Here is a 21189-nt window from a genome sequence, read left to right as displayed (position 1 = left end):
CTAATAGCGTAAGTTAAGAGGTGCTGAAAGCTGTGTAAGAAAAGCAATATCAGGTCTACACGCAAATCCCACCCCACGATCGCCTCACCGTTGGGTTTAGTTCTTACTTACGCTTAAAAGGCCACTACCAGAAGACCTGAGGCTTCTAGAATTTAGGACAAAGACCATTAAGAGCTAACAGCTTAGTGTCACAGTACCAATGACCAAGATTTTTGTGTTGCCCTGATTGAGCTGTAGAAGACTCTCTACCATCCATAACTCGGTACCTAAAATGCAGTTAAAAAGGGGCGTTGATTGGCCCGGGGTCAACAGGAGACGCATGTTTTGCAACTGTGTAGTTTGTTCACCTGTGGCACTTGTTTTTTTCTTTTCTCTGTAAATGAGTAAGTGAATGAATTCACATGATCAACATTTCTCATAGTATTTTCCTTTGATAGTGTTTAAAGGTATTTTAACTGAAATGTAATGTTGTCTTTGGGCAAATCAACCCCGGCTGATTGCAGCACTTAAAACTCACTTAAAACTCCAAAGACCACAATCAGTGTCTCAGCCCCCCCCCCCCCTCCCCCCAAGGCTCTTTTTGGTATTACATAACATGACTCCTTCCTCTTGAAGGAGCAATAGGAAATAGCAAAATGTAATTTCCTCCTCCAGGCCAAAGAGGGCAGAAAGCACAGCCTGTGCTGTGAAAGTGATAGATGTGACAGCTTCAATTGAGTGTTTGCACGCATGCGTAAATGCACATATAGAAACACACATTTGTTCACAGCTATAAACACACAGAATGCTGAGCAGTGGCCCCATTTATCACCTGTAATACTGTTAAATTATGGTCTTGTGTCCGGTTGTTGCTTGGCAACAGTCATTTCCCTTGTGGTCATCACCACAGTGGTTGCTATTTGCAGCACTGTTGCTCAGCTGCTGTGTCCAGGCTTAATAGCCCATTGTTTTCATATGCTACCTCACACTACTGCTGCAAGATTACTAGTCCCGTTTGAATTACATAAGTGGCAAAGTCCCTCCGTGGGAAGAGATTTAGTTCTTTGTTGCTGAAACATTGTGTGCACGTCATATGAGTGTAATGTTCAGTTTTTTTCTCAAGCTTTACTCAGTTTTTAACTCAATTTCTTTTAAATCAGATATATTTGCAGAAGTGGAATAAGGTTATATAAGATGTTAAACCAACCCAAGATGATGAGATGAGTGGAAATGAGTCAAAGGTGGTAACTTAACCATGACCTTTTTAAACATACCAGTTCCAAAGTTAGTCCCTAAACACCTTCACTTCCTTCAGAAAGCACCATCTGGGACCTAGGCAGTTTTTGTTGTGTGTTGACGAAGGTATGTGGTTATTGCTGAGGCTGCAGAATGTGTTGGTGTTGCATTGTGTTGAAAATGTTTCTAAATACCAAATACCTCCTGTTGGTGTCTCAGTGTAACTTGAATGAATGAATACATTGGTATTATTATTCAGTATTAATCAAAAAGAACAACATAAGTGCAGCTGAATATTAGCTTCCTGTATTTGCCACTACTTGTTTGTAATTATGCTTTTAATAGTCAGCACTAATTAGGTAACATATCGTCCTGCTACATTATGTGTTTTCACCTGGCAGCTCCCTGACATGCTTCAGCTGTTGGATTTACATTTGACAGTGATGGATTTGATGTAGTGCTTTTGAAATATGCTTTGCCATTGCTGACATGTTTGTGGTCAGGTGGCCATGAAGTTGCGCAAAGTGTCTAGCTGCCTTAAGTTCTCTATGCAGGTAACACTATGTGGGGTTGTAAAAGTATTTACTTTAAAGTTAGAATCACTGCTAGTATTGATTTTAAATGGCGGACAGGGTTTGCACCACTCATGAATCTGTTATACCTTTTTTGTTCAGCGGACACATTTTTCTGTTCGCCTTTCTTTTTCAGCTCAATCCATCCGACAAAAAACGGCATCCTAGATCCCAACACTCCCACTCTTGTGAAGTTGTAGACATGTTGTCCTCCGGGCAGCGTGACAGCGTGACCGTTTTTTTTTTTGATTATACGTGGTGACCAGCTCCAGACATAACCTTTTCTGCCTCTCTTTTCTCTCTGTAGGGCACCAGAGATTATTTTGGGCCTGCCATTTTGTGAGGCCATAGACATGTGGTCGCTGGGCTGTGTGATAGCTGAGCTCTTCTTGGGTTGGCCTCTCTACCCCGGAGCGCTGGAGTATGACCAGGTAACATTCCTCACACACACACACACACACACACACACCCTCCCTCCCTCCCTCCCTCGCTGAAGGAGAGACCCTAAAGATAAATCCCCTTGCTGAGGGGGAGACAGTGAAGAGGACACAGTAAACTGAAAGAAATTACATTTTTCTGTTTAGAATTTTTGCCTCTGTGTTTGCCTGTGTAGCCAAAACTCAACAGTACGTTCATTACACAGTTAAACCTTTATTTGTTGTTGCTTCCTGATCTCTCTCTTGCTGTATGACTGAAGTCCAACAAATCCAGCATGAAATCCACCTAATACTAATCTGGGCTGAGTGAATCAGGAAATTGTTCTTGGCAATGTGTGATGATCTTCCCACAGGGTTGTGCGGTCTGAACTACACTACTGGGACTCTAAATGGAGTCCCCCGGCGAGGGAGAGGGAGCATGGGAAAAGGCCCACATCACATTCACAGACCAGTACAGGATTACCCTGTGTTTGACTGTAGGCAGCTCTGTGAAGACCAGAATCAAGCCAGTCATTGTATTGTCGTGTCTTGGCATTTATTATGTTGGTAGAAAATGATATTTGACCTTTTAAGGGCATCTACAAAGTTCTCCAAAACTTATTTGGCCTTCGTTGCCAAACTAAATGTTTGAAATTGGCTGCATTTCCATCGTACATGCCAGCACCAAACATTCTTCTTCATTAGTATTTTTTGTAAAGAATTGATAGCTTGTTTGGTGAGACCCTGTTTTAATGCCTGTGCACCGATCTGTTTTCAGAGGGTTTTCTTTTTTTTTTTTGGCGACGTGTCACTAGCAGTTTATTCAGTCATCAGTCAGAGATTGGGGCTGATAGAGCTTCACCGAGCAGTGACAGCTCTGTTGTATCACTGGGCCATGCCAGGACACACACTCGCACACACGTGTGCACATTGATCCCCCAAAAGCATGCAGTGCTGTGCCAAGGCTCACTGCAGTTCCACTCTACACAGCAAAATGTATTTATAAACATAAGCCTGATGGTAGACATGTGCGCACACACACACACACACTGTGATGAGTGTTCAGTGCACCATCAGCAGGTTCTGGCCAGTCAGTGTGTTTGTTCTGGGCTGTAGACATGTGCACGTGTGCTCATGTGCGCACACACACATACACACTGTAAAACCAATCAACCGATTTCTGGAGTACCGTGGTATTTTGAGAGGGGTAATCAAGATGGGGCAGACCAGAAAGTTGTCTGGTGAATTCTCGGAAGAAAACCAGCGCACATCTGGGAAATGTACAGATGGTTCACTTCATGGTAGTATACCAGGAATATGTTTTAGTTGTTTTAGAACTTAACAAATCAAACCGTGCAGGCTAGGCCTTAATACTTGAACTGAAAAACTAGCAAATGATAAAAAAAAAAAAAGGTACAGATCAATAGAAAGGCATTTTTATGGTCAGTGAATCAGTCCAGCTGAGCCATGAAGAGGTCATGTTTGGAACCTCCAATGAAAACATGTTATATGAAATGTCATGTTTTAGTTGCGTCATATTCTCTCTCTCAGTAGATTTTACTGTCTGTGTCAGGCGAGAAGGTTTTGCGATGTGTGTGTGAGACAGAGTTAATGTGGTGCTGCTTACCGTCACTGGTTTAATGCAGGCGGCAGTCATAAGATTTATATCACAGATTGAGACATTTCAGTCTGACTCTTCAGTTCCAATAAGAAAATTGAAGACATGAAGCTTTGAAGATACTTCTTTTAATTTATGCTAAAGTGCTGTGTCTTAGGCCAATCTCAGTAAGGAGTAATTTTCCTAAGCAATTCAGGGGTTAAAAGCACTCTCATCATAAAGTGAATCTGCAGTGCATGACATTATTTGTTGTGCTAAAATTTGCTGACAAATGTTAATGACCTCTCACTCCCTTTTCTGTGTGTTTGGCTTATTTGCTGCATCCGCCTGGGGCCTGTGAAGTGCTTGAACTATGTCAGTTTGGCAGTGCAGTAAAGGTTGAAGTGGAGGAACTTCATGTGCCGTATTAGATAACAAGGACCTTACAGCTGTTGGAGAAAATCCAAGCCTCAGAGTATAACATAGGTTTACATGTTGTAGATAAAGTATTTCATTCTTTAGTTTTTTCAAAACTAGTCTAATGCATGTTTGGCTGCCGTTAAACCACCGATCTTAAATATCAGACAGGCGATGTTAGTCAGTGACAATAACTGAAACCTGAAGATGGTGATCTCATGATCAGCCTTAAAAAAATTCACATCAGTTAACCAGTACTGCTCAAATGCCTAATGTCAAATACCTTGACGTTAATAAGTTGCTGACCTAAAGTTCAGCTTTATACATGGTTACAGTGCATCAGCTGAGCTAAAGACTGTATTTTCAGCCACTGGGCAAAATGAGTTAAATTACATTCGAGTCACTGATCTTGTTTTCAGCTAAGTGGTTGTGATATAAGCCGTTGTCAGCCTTTTCCCGCTCCACCTCTTCTCCTCATTCTGTTTTTCATCTTCTCCCACACTTTCCCCATGTCTCCTTTCCCTTCTTCCCACAACACTTGAATTTGTTTTTGACTTTTCTTGTTAATTTTCTCTTTTGCCCTCTCCCTTCCTCTGCCTCTCCCCCTCTCTGTTTCCTGTCGCTCTCTGCACAGATCCGGTACATCTCTCAGACTCAGGGCCTGCCTGCCGAGCAGCTGCTCAACAAGGGGACCAAGACCTCTCGTTTCTTCTCCAAAGAATCAGACTCTCCCTACGCCTCCTGGAGACTAAAAGTACCTGCATGCAAATCACACACATAGACACACATATATAACATGCATTCTATATGTAAACCTGCGAAAGACCTGCAAACAATGCACACATCCTCCTGTCAACCACAGATGATCGTCACTGCTGCCAGTGGTGATAGGGAGACACACACAGATACACTGGGAAGATAAGATTTAACCTGGGGGAAAAAAAAAAACCACAAGCTGTTCATTGTACAGTCTTGCAGTCAGAAAAAAATGGAGTGGCAGTGCATTCCCAATAGGAAACAGCTGCATAAGCTTTTCAAAACAGGACAAAGCCTGCACACCCCGAAGAAAGCTCAAGGAAATGTGAAACTCTGTTTAGACTACCTGCCAAGCTGACTCCAAATTAATTTTAAATGAATGCGAGCCTAATATTTATCTGTACATGCCCTGTCCAGCATTTTGACCACACAGATTTCCATGGGAACACGTCGTTTGTTCCCGCTGGCTGTATTTATTTGATCTAATACTGTGACCTTTAATTCCTTATTGTTTAAACTCGACAGATCCAGGCGTAGTGTTCAACACACAGAGCCGCAAAAGCGCGTTTAAAACAAAAATCTTGACACACTCCAGCTACATACTTTAGATTCTTCACCTTAATACTTGTGTCCTTCCTCCAGACGACAGAAGAGCATGAGAAAGAGACGGGGCTTAAATCCAAAGAGGCCAGAAAGTACATCTTCAGCTGTCTGGATGACATAGCACACGTGAGTACAGCCGGAGTGCAGTTCATGTTCAGGGCTACCAAACATTTTCAGGCCAAGTTTAGGAACTAATGTTTTTACAAATACAAGACGACTTGGTGCTCACATCTCAGACATATTGGAACCTAGTGGATGGGCTGTAAAACACTCATCAGCTGATGGGTTCACATGCTTCTGTGTTTCTTAATTAAGCGTGACATGAACTGTTGTCCTGTGTGGGAGTTTCATATGCCGTGTTTTCTCTCCGTGTGCCGCACCGCTTCCATCCATCAGGTGAACTTGGTGCTGAGTCCTGATAACAGTGACATGCAAGCAGAGAAGGCAGACAGGAGGGAGTTTGTGTCTCTGCTGAAGAGCATGCTGCTGATCGATGCTGAGGACAGGACCGTTCCCTCAAATGTCCTCATTCACCCCTTCCTCACTATGACTCATCTGCTGGACTACCCACATAGTAACCAGTAAGGCTGCCATAGCTGACACTCACATAAAATGTGTTGGCTTGCATATTTTTTTTTTGTTTCCTAGCTGTTTTGTTTTTCTTTTCTGTACTAACAAATAATGTACAAATGAAAGGCATAAATATGTTATGGTCGAGTGTAGTCTGAACTCGTTTCCTGCTCACTCAACGACAACTCCTCTGCTCTCCAGTGTGCAGTCATCTTTCCGCATCATGGACATGTGCCACAGCCGGCCCACCAATGCAGTTTTTGACGCTCTCAACCAGAACACCATTCATTTCTCAAGACCTCCTGTGGCCCCCGCTGCCTCCTCTGGTCTCCCCTTGGGCTACAGCAACATACCAGTCCACACTCAGGTCAGATACTGGAGCTCTGTGTGTGTGTGTGTGTGTGTGTATTTGCTAATAGCGCTTCTTCTGTCTTCCTGCACCAGGACATGTTTAGCTTCCATATTAGTCAGTGCATCAGTAATCTTCTAAATCAGTGTCAGTTTTTTTTAACCACTAGTAATGCCACTGAGTCTTTAAAGTTATGACGTGTCATTCAACATGGCAGTGGACGGATTATTTCAGTTGAAAATTATGCCACTACACGTTGTCTCGTTGGGGACACCCCACGTTTTTCCAGGACACAGAACATAAATAAATAAACAGCCATAATTATGTGTAATTCTCGGTTACATAATGTTTCTGTGAACTGTCTCGGCACTGTTGACCTAATGTCGCCCTCTTCTGGAGAGAAAGTGCCACAACATATCATTTCAAACGAGCGGCCTTGGTCTTGGTGACACGTGTGACACTGCCAGTCATTTTGCTCAAGAGTTACTCATCTTGTCATGTCTGTACTTTGTTTTTGTCTCGTATTGCATTCCTCCTTTTCTCCTCTGTGTTCACTTTTCTGCCGGACACCTCATCTCTCCTGTCTCGGCCTCGTTGTGCTCTTTTCTAATGCAGGCTATAACCCAGTCAGCTCCCTCAGTGTTGCACCCAGGGATAGCTCTAACTACCGGGAACGGTCAGTTTGGGTGCAGTGACTCGTTCCCACCTGCCCTTCTTCTTTGTCCTCCCACCATGCAAGGTATTCAGACTGCTCTAAAGATTACTCAGTCTGTTCCAGTATGAAGTGGCTAACTGAAGTGACTAATTAAATTTAGCCACAACCTTTTTCAGCTGTGTGAATGACATATGGGTTGTCTTATGCTTTTTTTTCCCCAAAGGTAACCTTAATCAGCCAGCAGGGTTTTCTGTTCCCATGGTAACTCAGGCCCCTCCCATACAACCCCTGACAGTGAGACCTGGTGTAATAGCTCAGGTAAGACACGGATTCAAACATGGCTTCTCTCGACATGTGTAGTAACACCGTGTTGAGGCCCCTCAACACACTTCCTTCTTTCTAACAGTATTTTGCAGGACAGGAGACAAACTGTTAGCATGCAAGAGCTAACAGTAACAATAAGTAGAAATGTTTTTAGATGTAGTGACAGAGACATGTCAAAGGCAACATTTGGAGCAATAGGGACTGTGTAGTGTAGGAAGGTCAACATGGTCAACCCATGGCCACTCAGCTGATGTTTCCCTGAGCAAGATTTTGAATTCCAGACGCAGCTTCTGAACCCAGGGTCAGGACTAGGTCTGGGAGAGCAGATAAGAGATCACACTGATGGGGCTTCAGCAGGTGATCACACATCGTCCCTGATTTTCCTTCTCTCTCCCTGTAGCAGGCCTGGTCCAACCGGGGGCAGCAGCTCCTCGTCCCAGCAGCCTGGCAGCAGATGGCTCCAGTGGGTCCACCTCCCTCTCACCCCCCTCCACCACCCCCGTCCTCCCTAACCAACGACACCACAGCTGGCCCACAAAGGATCGGCGACTGGGGGTGAGTCACCAAACTCTGAGTCTGGGAAATTCCCTAGCTTAAGACTAGTCAACTTGCCACTAGTCAAAATGTTTTTGTTGCATTCCGGGTGTATACATGCACTGCTCTCTCTGTTGTAACATGATTTCCTAGATCTAATATAAACAAAACATCTGGTCTGGTGACCACAGTTAGACTCCTGCTAGAGTTAAATGTACGAAGCAGTATTGTGTTTCTCTCATTTTACGTTTTACATCTTCTTACATTACAGGAAAGTGCGTCCCCACAGCAACCACTACAGTTCGGTGCTTCAGCAGCCTCTCCTGACAAATCAGATGCCAGCACTCTCTGCCCATCAGCCAATCAACATTGGCATAGCTCATGTTGTGTGGCCCCAGCCAGCCAATAAAAGGAACAGACACAGTCACAACAGGTGAGATTCTGCATCTTTGACATGTCTTTAAAGTTAAACTGCTCTGCCGTTTTATTTATTGCTAATATGTCAACCTTTGTGTTGAAAGGAACCTGTCCCACTCCAATAACATCCACATATCAGCATGTCGGACCCCCAAGATGGCTGTTGTTGTTGGACAGGCCATGCCAGGAAGGGAGCAGCCCCAGAGGGAGGTGCCTCTGGTGGAAACCAGGCAACTGGAAGTTCAGAACACAGATGAGGAGGAAGATGATGCAGAAGAGGAGGAAGTGAGCTGCTTCAAAGAGATGGTGCCAAATGGTAACAGACAGCTGGACCTGTCCAGTCAACAGCAGCGAGACGTGGCAGTCCTGATGGGTGACACACCAAGCCCTGCTCCCAGTGTGATCAGCATCCGCAGTGAACTGACTGACGGAGAGGACGAGGATGAAGATCCTCAGAGGTGCCGCCTGAGCGAGTGAGTAACATCAAAGCATATGATTATTAAAATCAGAGGACCTGTTAGCTTTCAGTAGCTGAATGAGCCTTTGTAACAGGCTGTGAGCAAAATGTGGAATACAGATACAGCCCGAGAAACACGAACCTGCGCATTTCTGTCTGTAGGTGTAAAGAGGAGTGTGTGTGTGAGGCATGCAGAAACACCAGTGTGTCCATGGAGAGAGTGTGTTCCCTCAGCAGCCCTGACAGCAGCCTCAGCACCAACTCTTTTGCCTCCAACTCACTTCAGTCCAGCCCCTCTGTTTCACCATGCAAGAGACCTAACAGGTACTCATTTGTGGCTGTGTGTCCTTTTAGCCAAATAGAAATAAAATAGAAATACTCTAGTTCCAGCCAGTTAATTGTTTTTTTTTTTTTTTTTGCTTCTGTATTCAGCATGTCTGAGGATGATGGCCACGAGAGCGGCTGCGAGACAGTGGAAGGTTCCCCCACGTCTGACACTTCAACCTCTCCGCGTGGCAATAGCCACTACCGTTACCTTGACAACAGTAACCACAACAACCGCCCACCTTTGGCTTCCATGGTAGCACCGCTGCCTTCCCCTGCAGTGCAGGGCAGGAGTCCCCGTGGTGTCAGGACAATGGTGGTCCCACCAATGAGAGTGCAGAACAACAACAGTCAGGGGACAGAGGAGCGTCTCCAGAGAACAGGTCAGTGCACATGTGTACTTTATGACCTCTGATTCTTGTACAAGTCCTTATCTTTTTATAACATACTAATATTTAAGGAGTGTGTTTTATTGAATTTTAATCTTTTCTTTCATCGCAAGCAAAGAGTATTTGATGCTTTCATGAAAGTACTGTTTGTATACGAACACCTAGAGAATTTTGTTGCCGTAAATGTGCCACCTCTTGCCACCTGTCATGTGGGCTGTCACCTGTGCTTTGGTGGTGTCTGCTTTGCAGGTCATATGGAAGCAGTAGGGGCTTACCGCCCCCTAGTGGGCCATAGAGGCTTTAACAGGTGATCAAGAGACACCAGCAGAGAACTGGCCGTTGCAGTCTAATACCTCAGAGATGCATCCATAGCAGGCAATGCTAACATTTCCTGTGATTATTCTTTCATGGCTTTCCCTCCATTGAAGCAGCAGCTTTCTTCAGAAAAGTTTCCAAGGATGAAAGCTAAAAATCTTTGGACAGCAGAGCTGGTGTGGTTGTCCGTAAACACTGTCTTTTAGATATGTCTACATGTGCGCATCTTTTGAAATTTGTCAGCCTCTAGTGAAAGCTTCAGTGAAGCAGATATCCCAGGGCAAAGCAAATTCTGCTCACTGTGCAAATAGAGTGAAATGATGGAAGCTCTCCTCATCTGAGCTGTCATTTTGGCTGATGGTGGATTTTGAGCATTAAGTGAAATCATCCAACGTTTTTTCTTGTTAATCCCTTAAACCAAAGTCTTTAAGAGAGTATCTTAATTGCTCGTTGAGTATCTAAAATCCCTCCTTATTTGACAACAACAAGTTAATCCTGCATCAATGATCCAGAATTGTTTTCCTTTTTTTTTTTTTTTTTTTTACAGTAGTGGAAGAACAGGGAGAGTTTACTTCAACTGGAGTACAGTCAGCATATTTTCTGAACACGAGTCTGTAGGTTCCTAGCAGTGGGGGGAAAGGTGGATGCATTTCATCTGGTATTGGTCAGGGCCTGTGTTTTCTCTGCTGGTTCTTGCCTTGCAACAAAAGTTGCCCTAAGGCCCTGATCTGAGACCAGTTCCGCTTATCTGTTCTCCCCAGCTGTAAATTTTGATTAATGGCTGAGAGAATGTTAAACTGATGCAGATCAGAGCCCATGGATCAACTTTGCTCCTCAGGTGCCTGTTCTGAGTGCCGACAATCTCTTCCTTTCTCTTTCCCAAACTTTATGGATGTTGTTGTCCAGTTTTATGGAGCCGTGTTTTATGGGAGATTCTCACCTGTTTAAATGTGAGAGACACGTTTGATCGTTCGATAGCAGCAGGAACTACAGTCACACCTAGCCCATAAAATCCCCGTTCCTCTACACCACAAAATCAGACGTTTCACGTGAAGCAGGTGATTTTCTTGTGTTCACAATCCCACTGAAACACCCGGGACATGCTGCACGGAACATCCTGGTTTTCATGTCGATGCTCAAATTAGCAAGTTAGAGCGGCCATTCCTCGCTGCTGTGGAGCGTCACCTCGAATTTTGGCACCTTGCCCATTGTGTGTGTTATTGTTGATTGGTCTGTGTCAGACCTTAATAATAATGCTAATGATAATAATAATAATGATAATAATTGTCGGCAGTGTTAACTCAACTATTAAGGCTGAGCTTCTCTAATTATCTCTTCACATTTATGTTTAGTTGTCTGTGAAAATCTTTCTACTGTGCACTGCACAGTCCTCTGAGAAACTTTCATTTTAGCTGCAGTTTGGTGCCACTACATTAATTGTCTTATATCAGCATTCAGAAAAACAATTCATTGCTTTCCAGTGTTAAATTTGCATTTCTCAAGTATCACCAAATATTTTGGTTTTGGTAGTGTGCTTAGACCAAATAGAGCCAGTTCCATCACACGCTGCTCTTTAACCTGTCGGTATAGCCTTTATCTGCTACTCTGCACATGATCCAGTGCTTGTTCCTCTTTATAATTCAAATTGATTCATGTTGCAGTTGTTCATCCTAAAGGTCACCACAGCTACCCAGATATTAGATTCTGTCATATTTGAAATTCACATGAGGGCACATTGGCCTTATTAATGCACATTCAGCTTCACTTTACACGAATGTAACACTGCTGAAACAGTTTAATATGTTTATTGGTGGGTTTGGGGCATTTTGATCAAATCATGTTAACATACGCAGCCTTTATTCTCAAAGATAAATAAATAAGATGAAACTATCCCACTAGTTAGTGGTAATCAGATGTCAAAGCCTTGGTGGCATCAAACCTTTTCAGATACAAAACCTGGATTTAACTTCTAACTGAAAATGTTTTTTGCCCACCAGTCTACACTTTATAACCCATAATTGCAAATGTGTTAAAAATCAGCCACCACAGCATGATGCTGCCACCGCCACTCTTCACTGTAGGGATGGTATTAGCCAGGTGATGAGCAATACCTGGTGTTCGCCCAACATAAAGCTTGGGGTTCTGCTCAAAGAGTTCCGTTTTTGTCTCATTAGACCAGAGAATCTTTTTCCTCATGCTCTCAGTGTCCTTTAAATGCTGCCAGGTAAACTTATTTTCTTCAGTCACTGTATGGCCTGTCTGGATCTATTTTCTCTTTGGTATGCATGCGTGGTTGTTGTTTGAAGTCTTGGTAGCTGTTGCTCTGCATCACTGCTTCAGTCTTTCAGGTCATGCGGATGAAACCTGCCGTCTATTTTTGCAGTGGATACCTCCTTTCCTGACTCACTTCTGTCTTCTCTCCGTCCCAGCCTCAGAGTCCTGGTCCCGCTCCAAAGGGCGCTGCAGTCTCATAGGACAACAGAGCACTCCCTCCTCTGCCCCCCTCCTCCCATCCGCCCCCCACCTGTCCCGGCAGCAGAAGGTAACAGGGCAGCATCAGGCCCCTCTGGCCTTTGGGCAGGTTAGTTTGGTTGTTTTCCTTTCTCTGTTTCATGTGTGGGAGGGCTGAATCCTTCAAAATCTACTGGGGAATAGTAATGAGATAACGTCTGGTTTGCAGCAAAGCTCCAGGACATAAAAACTGTAGGACAGGAAGATGAAACTAGTCTCCTGAGTTATTCAGCAGAGATCCCTTTTTATCTTATGGAGAAAGTTTGTATTTATTATTTTAATTATTTTGCAATACTTTTGATTTGAAAATAATGGGGGCTGTGTTACTTAAGAATAGGTGTTTTAATTAGCTTACATAAGTGCAAAATCAGTGTAGGCACTGCAGCAAGTTTAAACCCAAGGGCTACGTAGTGGGAGCTGTTAGAAGCAGACAGATTGAGTTTGCAAACTCTCCGGAGATAAAACGTGTTACCATTGATAACTTAAAAGTGAATGAAGGTAAATGAAGGTAAATGAAGGTTGGAGAGTGTTACAGTTGATATGATCAGCAACATGCTGGTCTCCTGTCAGTCCCTGAAACATGGAGGGTTTGTGTGCTTTGTCTACGTTTTCCTGTCGAGATGAAAGTTTCTTTTTCCAAACACCAGGCAGAGACTTTAAAGGGATAATTCAGAGTGTTAGGTGAGAAGATTCAAACAGCTCTAATTTCTGAATGGTAAATATGAAGCTAGAGCCAGTAGCCTCCTGGAAGCAGGAGGAAGTGAGTGGACTGGTTCTGTTCAAAGGTAACACAGTCTGCCCACCAGCTCACATGATGACATTTTATTTTGAACTGATTTTAAAATAAGTAGTGCTGATCAGTGAGATTTCAAAGTGTTGTTATGTCAGTTTCATTACCTTCGGACAGAGCTGCGCTAGCTAAGCTAAGCTGAGCAGCTGCTCCAGCTTCTTCATACTGAACAGACATGAGAGTCAATCTTCTGAAGTAGCTCTTAGCAAGAAAACATTGATCTATATTGAACAGACTGTTTTGAACAGATTGTCATTGTTTGTTCATTCTCTCTCTCTCTCTCTCTCTCTCTCTCTCTCTCTCTCTCTCTCTCTCTCTCTCTCTCTCTCTCTCTGTCAGGTGCCTTACGGTTCAAACCACAGCAACAAAGAGTGGAACGGCAACTATGGGCCACTGCGACCGCACGCCTACATTCCCCCTACTGTCCACACACACACCTTCACACACCTGCCGCACGGCAGCCCCACGCACACTTCGGCCGCTCCGCATACACACACCCAGGGCCTGCCCACGCACACCCTGCTGTCATACCCTCCCAGCGGCCCCCTCACCACCGCCCACCACCCCCACCCCCACCCCATCCTGCCCTCTCGCCCTCCTCCTCCCCCTCTCCTCCAGCACAGCTACAGCCTCTCCCACCCCCAAGGAGGCGCTATAGTTCACCAGGTAACCCTGGGCATCAGCGCCCACCCCCACCACCCTGGACATGCCGCTCCCCACCCACACAGGCTCCTCCCCTCCCCTACCATCCACCCGCACCACCAGCCCAGCTATGGTCACCACCCCCACCAGTTCAAGCCTCCCTTCCCGCCTCCGCCACCCCCTCCTCACCCTTACATGGCCTCCCCGGCTGCCTACACAGGCTTCCCTCTGAGCCCCACCAAGCTCAGCCACCACCCCCAGTTCTCTTACATCTGAGGACCAGGACGGGGCTGCAGCAGTACCTTCTGGTGAGGAGGGGCAAAGGAAAATGGACTGGGGCTGCGACCTGGGCTGGTAGAGCGAGCAGCAGAGCACAAAACGGACACTTGTGATGATGAAGATGAGGAATACGAAAATATGGTTAACAAGAGGAGGATGGATAACAATGTGTGTGTCACAGGGGATTGAGAAAGAAACACAAAAGTCATGCTGAAGATAATGTTTTATGGTGTTTCGAGGACAGAGAAATTTACAGCCTCTGTAATCTGGAGGTTCAAGTCAAAAGTCAAGAGCAACTTCAGATATGAAAGACTTCCTGCGAAATCATGTCAGCCAGCGGAGGAAACGATGATTGATTAAGACTGCAAAGATTTACTGGAGAGCACTGCAAGAGTGCATGAATTCATAAATGACAGTGATAAGGAAATTGGAATTAAGAATGTGTCCTTTGCACATTACCTCCTGTCATTTGTTGTTCAGTAGTGTTCAGAGAATATGATCTGATTAGAGGCTGGAAATCATTTGCTGTTGTTGCTGTCAGATGGCTCAGCCTCCCCTTCCCTTTATCTTTGTTGCCTTGTAGCATGTGCTAGCCGGTCAGATCTGTTTGTTAAGCCATCCCAGTCTGTATTAACCAGGATCCAATGCTCCTGTCTTTGTTTCAGGCAGACGTTGCTGCTGCCGCCGTCTCCTAGTGCCTTAAAACCAGAGTCTTTGACGTTACTTCAGGAGCTTATAGATTGTAAATTTAAATGGGCTTGCGGCACTTAACCTTCAGACTCTGATTACGACGGGCTTATTGGATAAATACGAGGGTAATGCTTGTGGTTATGTTTTAATATTTGGCAAATGTTGGACTTCAGTTTGCTTTCTAACTCAGAGTATGGATTTACTTTAGCTAGAGGCTGCACATTTTAGGGCTTTGACTGAATGAGCTTTTTATGTACATAAAGAGTGATTTGATATTTTGATAATCGATTTCTATTCACTATAAGTACTTAATTCATAACAGTATTGTCACTGTTTACTGTAACTGCAATACAATCTAGATAGCCTCTGGGTTGCTGTGTTTTTATTATTTTGCATTTAGGTTAGACTTGCAGTAATGCATTTTCTGTTTTAGAATTTTGGGAGTGGCGTAGACTAATAAAAATAAGATTGTTTTATGTTTTTACTTTTAAATGCTTGTCAGTGTTTGAAATAACCTATCAGCTTACAGTATCATCGCTGGGCTATTGAGTGTTAGAGGTGTACTGGTAATTGTTTCAGATATTTGTGTGAGATGAACCTTTTGTCCATGTATTGAAGCCTGTTGTCAGTTTTGATACATTCCTTCAGGGTGGATGCATAGCCTTGATTTGTTTTTCTTTTTTTTTGGGTTTTGTGTTTTTGATTTCCAGTGTGAAGTAGAGCTTCGTCTTTACCTGTCTTCATATCAACTGGTATTTTACTCCAATCAGCACCAAAGACTGTTCATTAATCATTTCTGAAGCATGGTCGAAACGATTTCTCCTTTCACCTCCAGCATACTGTTGCAGTTATCAGCATTGGAATATATTGTGAGATCTCTATTTTAAAGATGAGGTTGAGGTTTTATTTTTCTGAGCTATCTTTGGCAAATTGTATTTGGAATGTATAGATAATAAGCTGCTATGTACTGATTATCTGCCACTTCGTAGCTGTGAATTTAGAGGATTAATCTCATTCTATCCTGCATTCTCTCTTTTGTATTGTAGTTCTGACAACTAGATACAATAGAAGTGGGTTTTATTTTGATCATAGAGTATATTGATTGCTATCCCTATATGCTAGTGCCTCTGTATATTGGCTTTGTTGTTTTGAAGTGATTGTAAACTGCTGTAAATGGAAGGTATGAGTTTTCTTTTCTTTTTTTTTATTCTGTTGCTTTTTGGTGTGCGTGTGTGTGTGTGTTCTTTTTTTTTGTGCGTGTATTTAGAATCAGTATTTCAAATGTAGGCTGGGTTCACTCTTGGATTCTGTAACTGGTGTGTCATTGATGTATTATTGTTTTTCTAGTTTTTCCTCTGATGACATGGCTTTTATTTCCGTTACTGGACTGTATTTGCAACTCTTCGTACTGTACAACTAGTGCCTTTCTTCAAACAAAGTGGCTGAAAGATGACGTCTCGCATTGATATCAAAGCAGTCTAAGAAATTTGTTGACTGACTCCTCCTAAGGGGATCAGTTCCTGTGTTCACATCACAAAACCCCAAAGTTGTTTGTACGACTAAGATGAGGTCTGAAAACAATCTCTCTTTTTTACAGAATCCTAAGAAAGTACGTGTCAGGGAACGTCTTGTTGTTGCTCACCAAGAACACCGTGCAGTACTCAGAAACATAGGGCCTGAAAACACACAAATGCAGAGCTTTATTCTCACACCGTGAATGTATTTGTGGAACTCGAGACATATGTTTTTGGTTTGCAGATGATGAGTTGTTTGTTGTGTTTCTGATGGCTACACAGCGTTTTTCTCTCTCAGTTTGTGATTGGGATGTTTGATAGTTCTTGTATGCAGCTATTACCATTGGTAGACGTCACCATGTGTTTCAGTCAGGGGCTCTTTCAAAATGCTTTATCCATCAATCATACTGAAAGTCTTCGGTCCAAAGTCGTCCCATCCTCATCTACTCATTGTACTGCTTTGTTATGGTTTTGCTTTTTTGCTTAAGTAATGGGTTTATTTTGTGTGTTTGTCTAAATGTGTTACTGTGTTGATGATCCTTAAACAAACGAGAGGATGCGCACTGTTCAGCTTGGAGTGCAGTGTAGAATTATAACCCGTGGGTGTGTGTCGTGGCACAGTAACCTGTACTTAACTGGCATCATTTGTTAACCCTGTGGTGTGCTGCCTCTCTCGTCGATTCCCCGCATCTCCATTCTTTGCGTCAGCTCAGCACCTGTGATGAGATGAACACATGTTCCACCTCTCAGTGATGCAGGGCACCGTGACCCCTCACCTCATTGGGCTGATTGTGTAGGTTAGATAATCCCACCTCCCTGCAGCTTTACACTTACCGTTGCATCATCAAAGTCACCAGAGGGTCACACAGACCCAGATCCAAAGCTCAACAAGCACACGGGGGGCCCAGCAGCCTTAAGTCACAAAGCAGGCCTAAGTACTCTTCAGATACCCTTAAAACATGAGGGCAAATTTGAGCTTTCAGCAACTTGAGTGCCTTTATCAGGCATTAAAAACCAGTCCCTGTTAACAAATGACAGTAAATAACTATTCGATCCTTCGGTATTTGGCTCCCGGAGATGAGTGTTTAGGTCCCAGGCCTGCTTTTATTGGGCCCCCACATGTTAAAAACTACCAACCTACCAAAAAAGGGTCATCTCATTTGGGTACTGGGCTGAAAAATAAAAAAATGTGTGAAATTCGACTCCTAAGACACGTTGTAGGTAGATTTTGTACCACAGCTATCTAATTATCATGTTGACCTTTATTGTATTTAGACACAAACATGTAGACATGATTGCTAAATTGAAACTGTTCATGTTCTCAGTATGTGTAGATTTGTGTGGCTTTATGATTTTTTTTTATGATTTTTTTTTTTCCTTAAATGCTACACTAGTTTGACATGTAGCAACTGCACTGTGCAATATAAAACAATATGAGGACTGGGAAAATGATAATTGTTTGGATGTAATAATGTGTCTTACCAGTTTGCGTTTGTTTTCTTTCCCCCTCCCCTCTAGTTCTCAGTGAGTTTCAGTGTGACCAAGCCTTATGTACTTTGTCACAAAAAGCGGGTCCTTCTTGGTGACTCTTATTGGTGAGTGTCAAATTATGAGTTGATGGTGTACTATGTCAAGATTCACTTTGAATTTAAAAAAAAAAAAAAAAAATCTTTTGCTTCATTCACTGTTTGTCGTCTTTGTTGATACAGAAGTCAGGTATTGGGTGTTGATTGTGAACCAGCAAACATTTACTGGCATCTAGCATCAGTGGACAAATATGCTGATTCATATGGATATTTATGACATTTACAAATAAGGTTTTTTTCTCTGTAGCTCTTTACTTACATGAGTCAGCCACATCAGTCATTCAGTGTGTGGCTACAATAAAGGGCATCGTAGTGTCTAAAGTGACCTCTTAAAGTTTCAATACAGTGATGATTATATTTCTGAACAAAGAAAGAAATACAGCTTTATATCAGCTTCAAAAAGATGAACAACCTGTAACAGTTATTAATGTTAGACAGATTGTTTTTTTAAGAAACACATTTTAATGAGGATCCCTTAAATTATTTTTTAAGAACTGTGACCGATATGTTTAATAACTCTGAAATTTTGTAATTGAAAAGTAAACCTGTCAGTGCTTCTTCTCTAATACATCTTTAACTGTAGTTTCTTGTTACTTATTGGCCACCTCACCTGTGCTGGTACCAGTACATCTGCTATGAACTAATTTATCAGACGAACACTATTGCTCAGTGCTTAAGATGTAAAGGGCTCATGTTACTCTGCCTCTTTGTTTCATCTGAAAAGGTACATTTTATGCTGACAGACTTCCTCTGGTGTATATATATCACTGGGGAAAGACAGGAACTTATTTACCAATAATGTGACTAAGTTCTGTCAACATAACAATTTCATACTGTCAAGTAAAGTGCTTTTGTAAACATACACATCAGTCAGGCCTGGCACACTGCGCCATGGCTGGAGTAAAGCTGATATGCAAGCTCCATTGGAGCGTGTGAGCATTCTGTATGTGGCAGCAACAACTCATCGCATACCTGTTGCTATGTCAATAAATGCTGAACATGTGCCTGTGCTATCCAGAGGTATAAACAGTGCTGAACACAGAGAATCGCGAGAGTGGTGCATTGCACGGTGCAAAACGATCTGTGTTACGTTCACGCTCACTAAACCTTTGAAATTTAGCCTAATCTGCCTTTTCAATTAACACACAATAAAAATGTAGGTAAAACCTTCTGAGTATAATGATTACAGTCTGTCCATTTTATAGATCAGTGCTGTTTCATCTATCAAAACTTTAATTTTCCGTTTGTAGTGTGCCAGGTAGTGCAGAAAATCCTTATCTTGCCACTGTATGACTCCTCCTCCAGGATGATCTTTCTTTGTCTTTTCATGTGACTCTTGAATTCGTCAGGAAGATGTCTCCAGTGGACACTTTGACCACTTATCTGGTGGAGAACCAAAATCCATTTATAGACAACTCATTAACATTTACAGCTCTAGACGTACATGCCCAGCAGCTGTAAGGACTGTGGGAAATAGAATACAGTATAAATTTGCTAATATGGCTTAGTCATTCACGTCTATGAATTAAAGAACAATTCCACAATTTATTGCTCCTTCCCTGGTTTACTTTATATCACGAGGTAACATTTGTGCTTTTAAAGCACCAGTTCAACAGAGAAATGTAGTATTATGCCTTATGCTCTTTCTTTCACTCACACTCACAGAGACTCACACAGACACACAAAAAAACACACAGAGGATAGCGCAATGCACCACTCCAGCGATTTCCCGCAGGGGAATTGTCTAGTTACCAGTGGTGGAATGTAAAGAATTTGTACTTCGTTAACGTACTTAAGTATTTTTTTTTACGTATCTGTACTTAAGAAAAAATAATAATGCATACTTTTAATTTTATTCCATTACATTTTGCAGCAATTATCTGTACTTTCTACTCCACTACATTTCTACAATTTATGCCGTGCTTGCGTTGAGGCGTCGTTTGCCATTGCCAACCTATCACGTGGCTTTATTACCTCCAATGATGGCAGAGCGCGCATATGGTAGCAGCAGGAGCCGGTGGACTTGCCTGATTCCGGCGAGAAGAAACGAGCGGCAACATAAACATGAACGCCGGCTGAGCGTGAGCCTGAGCCCTCCGGCTCAGAATCAGACAGCCATCTTTGGCCGTATTTAAGCAGGTAATGTATTGTTGCTTGTGAGCGGTAACATGAGCAGAGGCATAAATCAGTATATCTACATTCTTTATCAAAATTTGGGGGCACAGTACGTTAAGAGTGCGGCTTTGGACTTTGGACCGGCCTGAGATCTGAGGGTCGCGGGTTCGATCCCTCGACCAAGCGCAAAAAAAAAAAACAAAACAAAACGGATACGGTGCTGGTGAAGGAGACGCACCTCCCCTGCCCAAGGGGGGAGTTGTAGGTTTCAGCAGTGAGGATCACTTCCGCGTTCAAAAAGCTGCAGTTCCTCGGCTGCTGCTGGGGGCTGGCTCCAGAAGTGAGCAATTCTCAATTGACCCCCATGTTAAAATAGCCAACTTTACAGCATAAAAATACATATTTACTGCCTGGTACATTTTTTGTTTTTCGTGTCTATTGATAGTTTCCACCTCTGTGAAAACGGGGGGGGCGGGGGGTGTACATCCAGAGGCCTCCGGCTACCTCCAACGGCTGACAGGGGCTGCAGTGACCGTGTTTGTTTGTCAGTGTTGGGATAGGTTTTTGTGACAGTATGGCTTGTCGTAGTGTGGACTGTACTAACCGACCGTCGAAGGAGTCTGTGTCGCAGTTTTTTCGGTAAGTAAATTTCTCACTATTTTACCTGGGTGTTTGCACTAATTAGCATGTATTAGCATATTTTGCCGCTGGCTTATGACTTAATTGCCGATTTATGGTCGCTGCTGATACAGATAGAGGACCGGAGCAGCTAATGCTAGGAACGCTGTTGGACTTGGGGACTGTCGTGTGGTGGATGTAGCTGCGTGTAGCTGCCTCTTAGCTTGTTAGCCTAGCTGATTAGCCTTAGGCTAGCTCGGTTGCTCCGAGCTAAGTGGCCGGGTTCTCGGCCGGCTGACCCCGGCTGACCCGTAGAGTAACCGCCTCTTCGCCAAATATGGAAAGTACACTCCCACTAAAATCCAAGATGGCGCAGCTCAAATGCCCATGGTTTGGTCACCCCGAAACTAATGGGTGACGTCACGGGCGCTATGTCCATGTATTTTTTACAGTCTATGCCTCTGCCTCTGCGACCATGGCTGTGGTGCCCCTGAGCAAGGCACCGATTCACCCCAACTCCCCGAGCGCCTCACT

At 43.4% G+C, this 21189-nt stretch overlaps 1 protein-coding gene across 1 annotated transcript in view; it reads left to right on the top strand.

Moving 5' to 3' along the window:
* LOC121181656 (homeodomain-interacting protein kinase 3-like) overlaps nt 1-18473 on the top strand; it is a 28841-nt gene extending 10368 nt beyond the window's left edge. The window contains exons 5-18 of the mRNA XM_041037674.1: nt 2095-2218; nt 4852-4971; nt 5616-5702; nt 5973-6157; nt 6348-6513; nt 7111-7234; nt 7374-7468; nt 7875-8029; nt 8280-8441; nt 8530-8898; nt 9045-9206; nt 9315-9589; nt 12340-12491; nt 13551-18473. Of these exons, the coding sequence (XP_040893608.1) occupies nt 2095-2218; nt 4852-4971; nt 5616-5702; nt 5973-6157; nt 6348-6513; nt 7111-7234; nt 7374-7468; nt 7875-8029; nt 8280-8441; nt 8530-8898; nt 9045-9206; nt 9315-9589; nt 12340-12491; nt 13551-14129 (2755 nt within the window). The 3' untranslated portion in view covers nt 14130-18473. The remainder of the gene's footprint in view (nt 1-2094; nt 2219-4851; nt 4972-5615; nt 5703-5972; nt 6158-6347; nt 6514-7110; nt 7235-7373; nt 7469-7874; nt 8030-8279; nt 8442-8529; nt 8899-9044; nt 9207-9314; nt 9590-12339; nt 12492-13550) is intronic.
* Nucleotides 18474-21189: the final 2716 nt, after the last annotated feature.

The sequence above is a fragment of the Toxotes jaculatrix genome, chromosome 5 (genome assembly GCF_017976425.1).
Source record: "Toxotes jaculatrix isolate fToxJac2 chromosome 5, fToxJac2.pri, whole genome shotgun sequence".
Classification (NCBI taxonomy): domain Eukaryota; kingdom Metazoa; phylum Chordata; class Actinopteri; family Toxotidae; genus Toxotes; species Toxotes jaculatrix.
The sequence above is the reverse complement of the archived record's forward strand: the minus strand, read 5'-3'. Positions and strand labels throughout refer to the sequence as shown.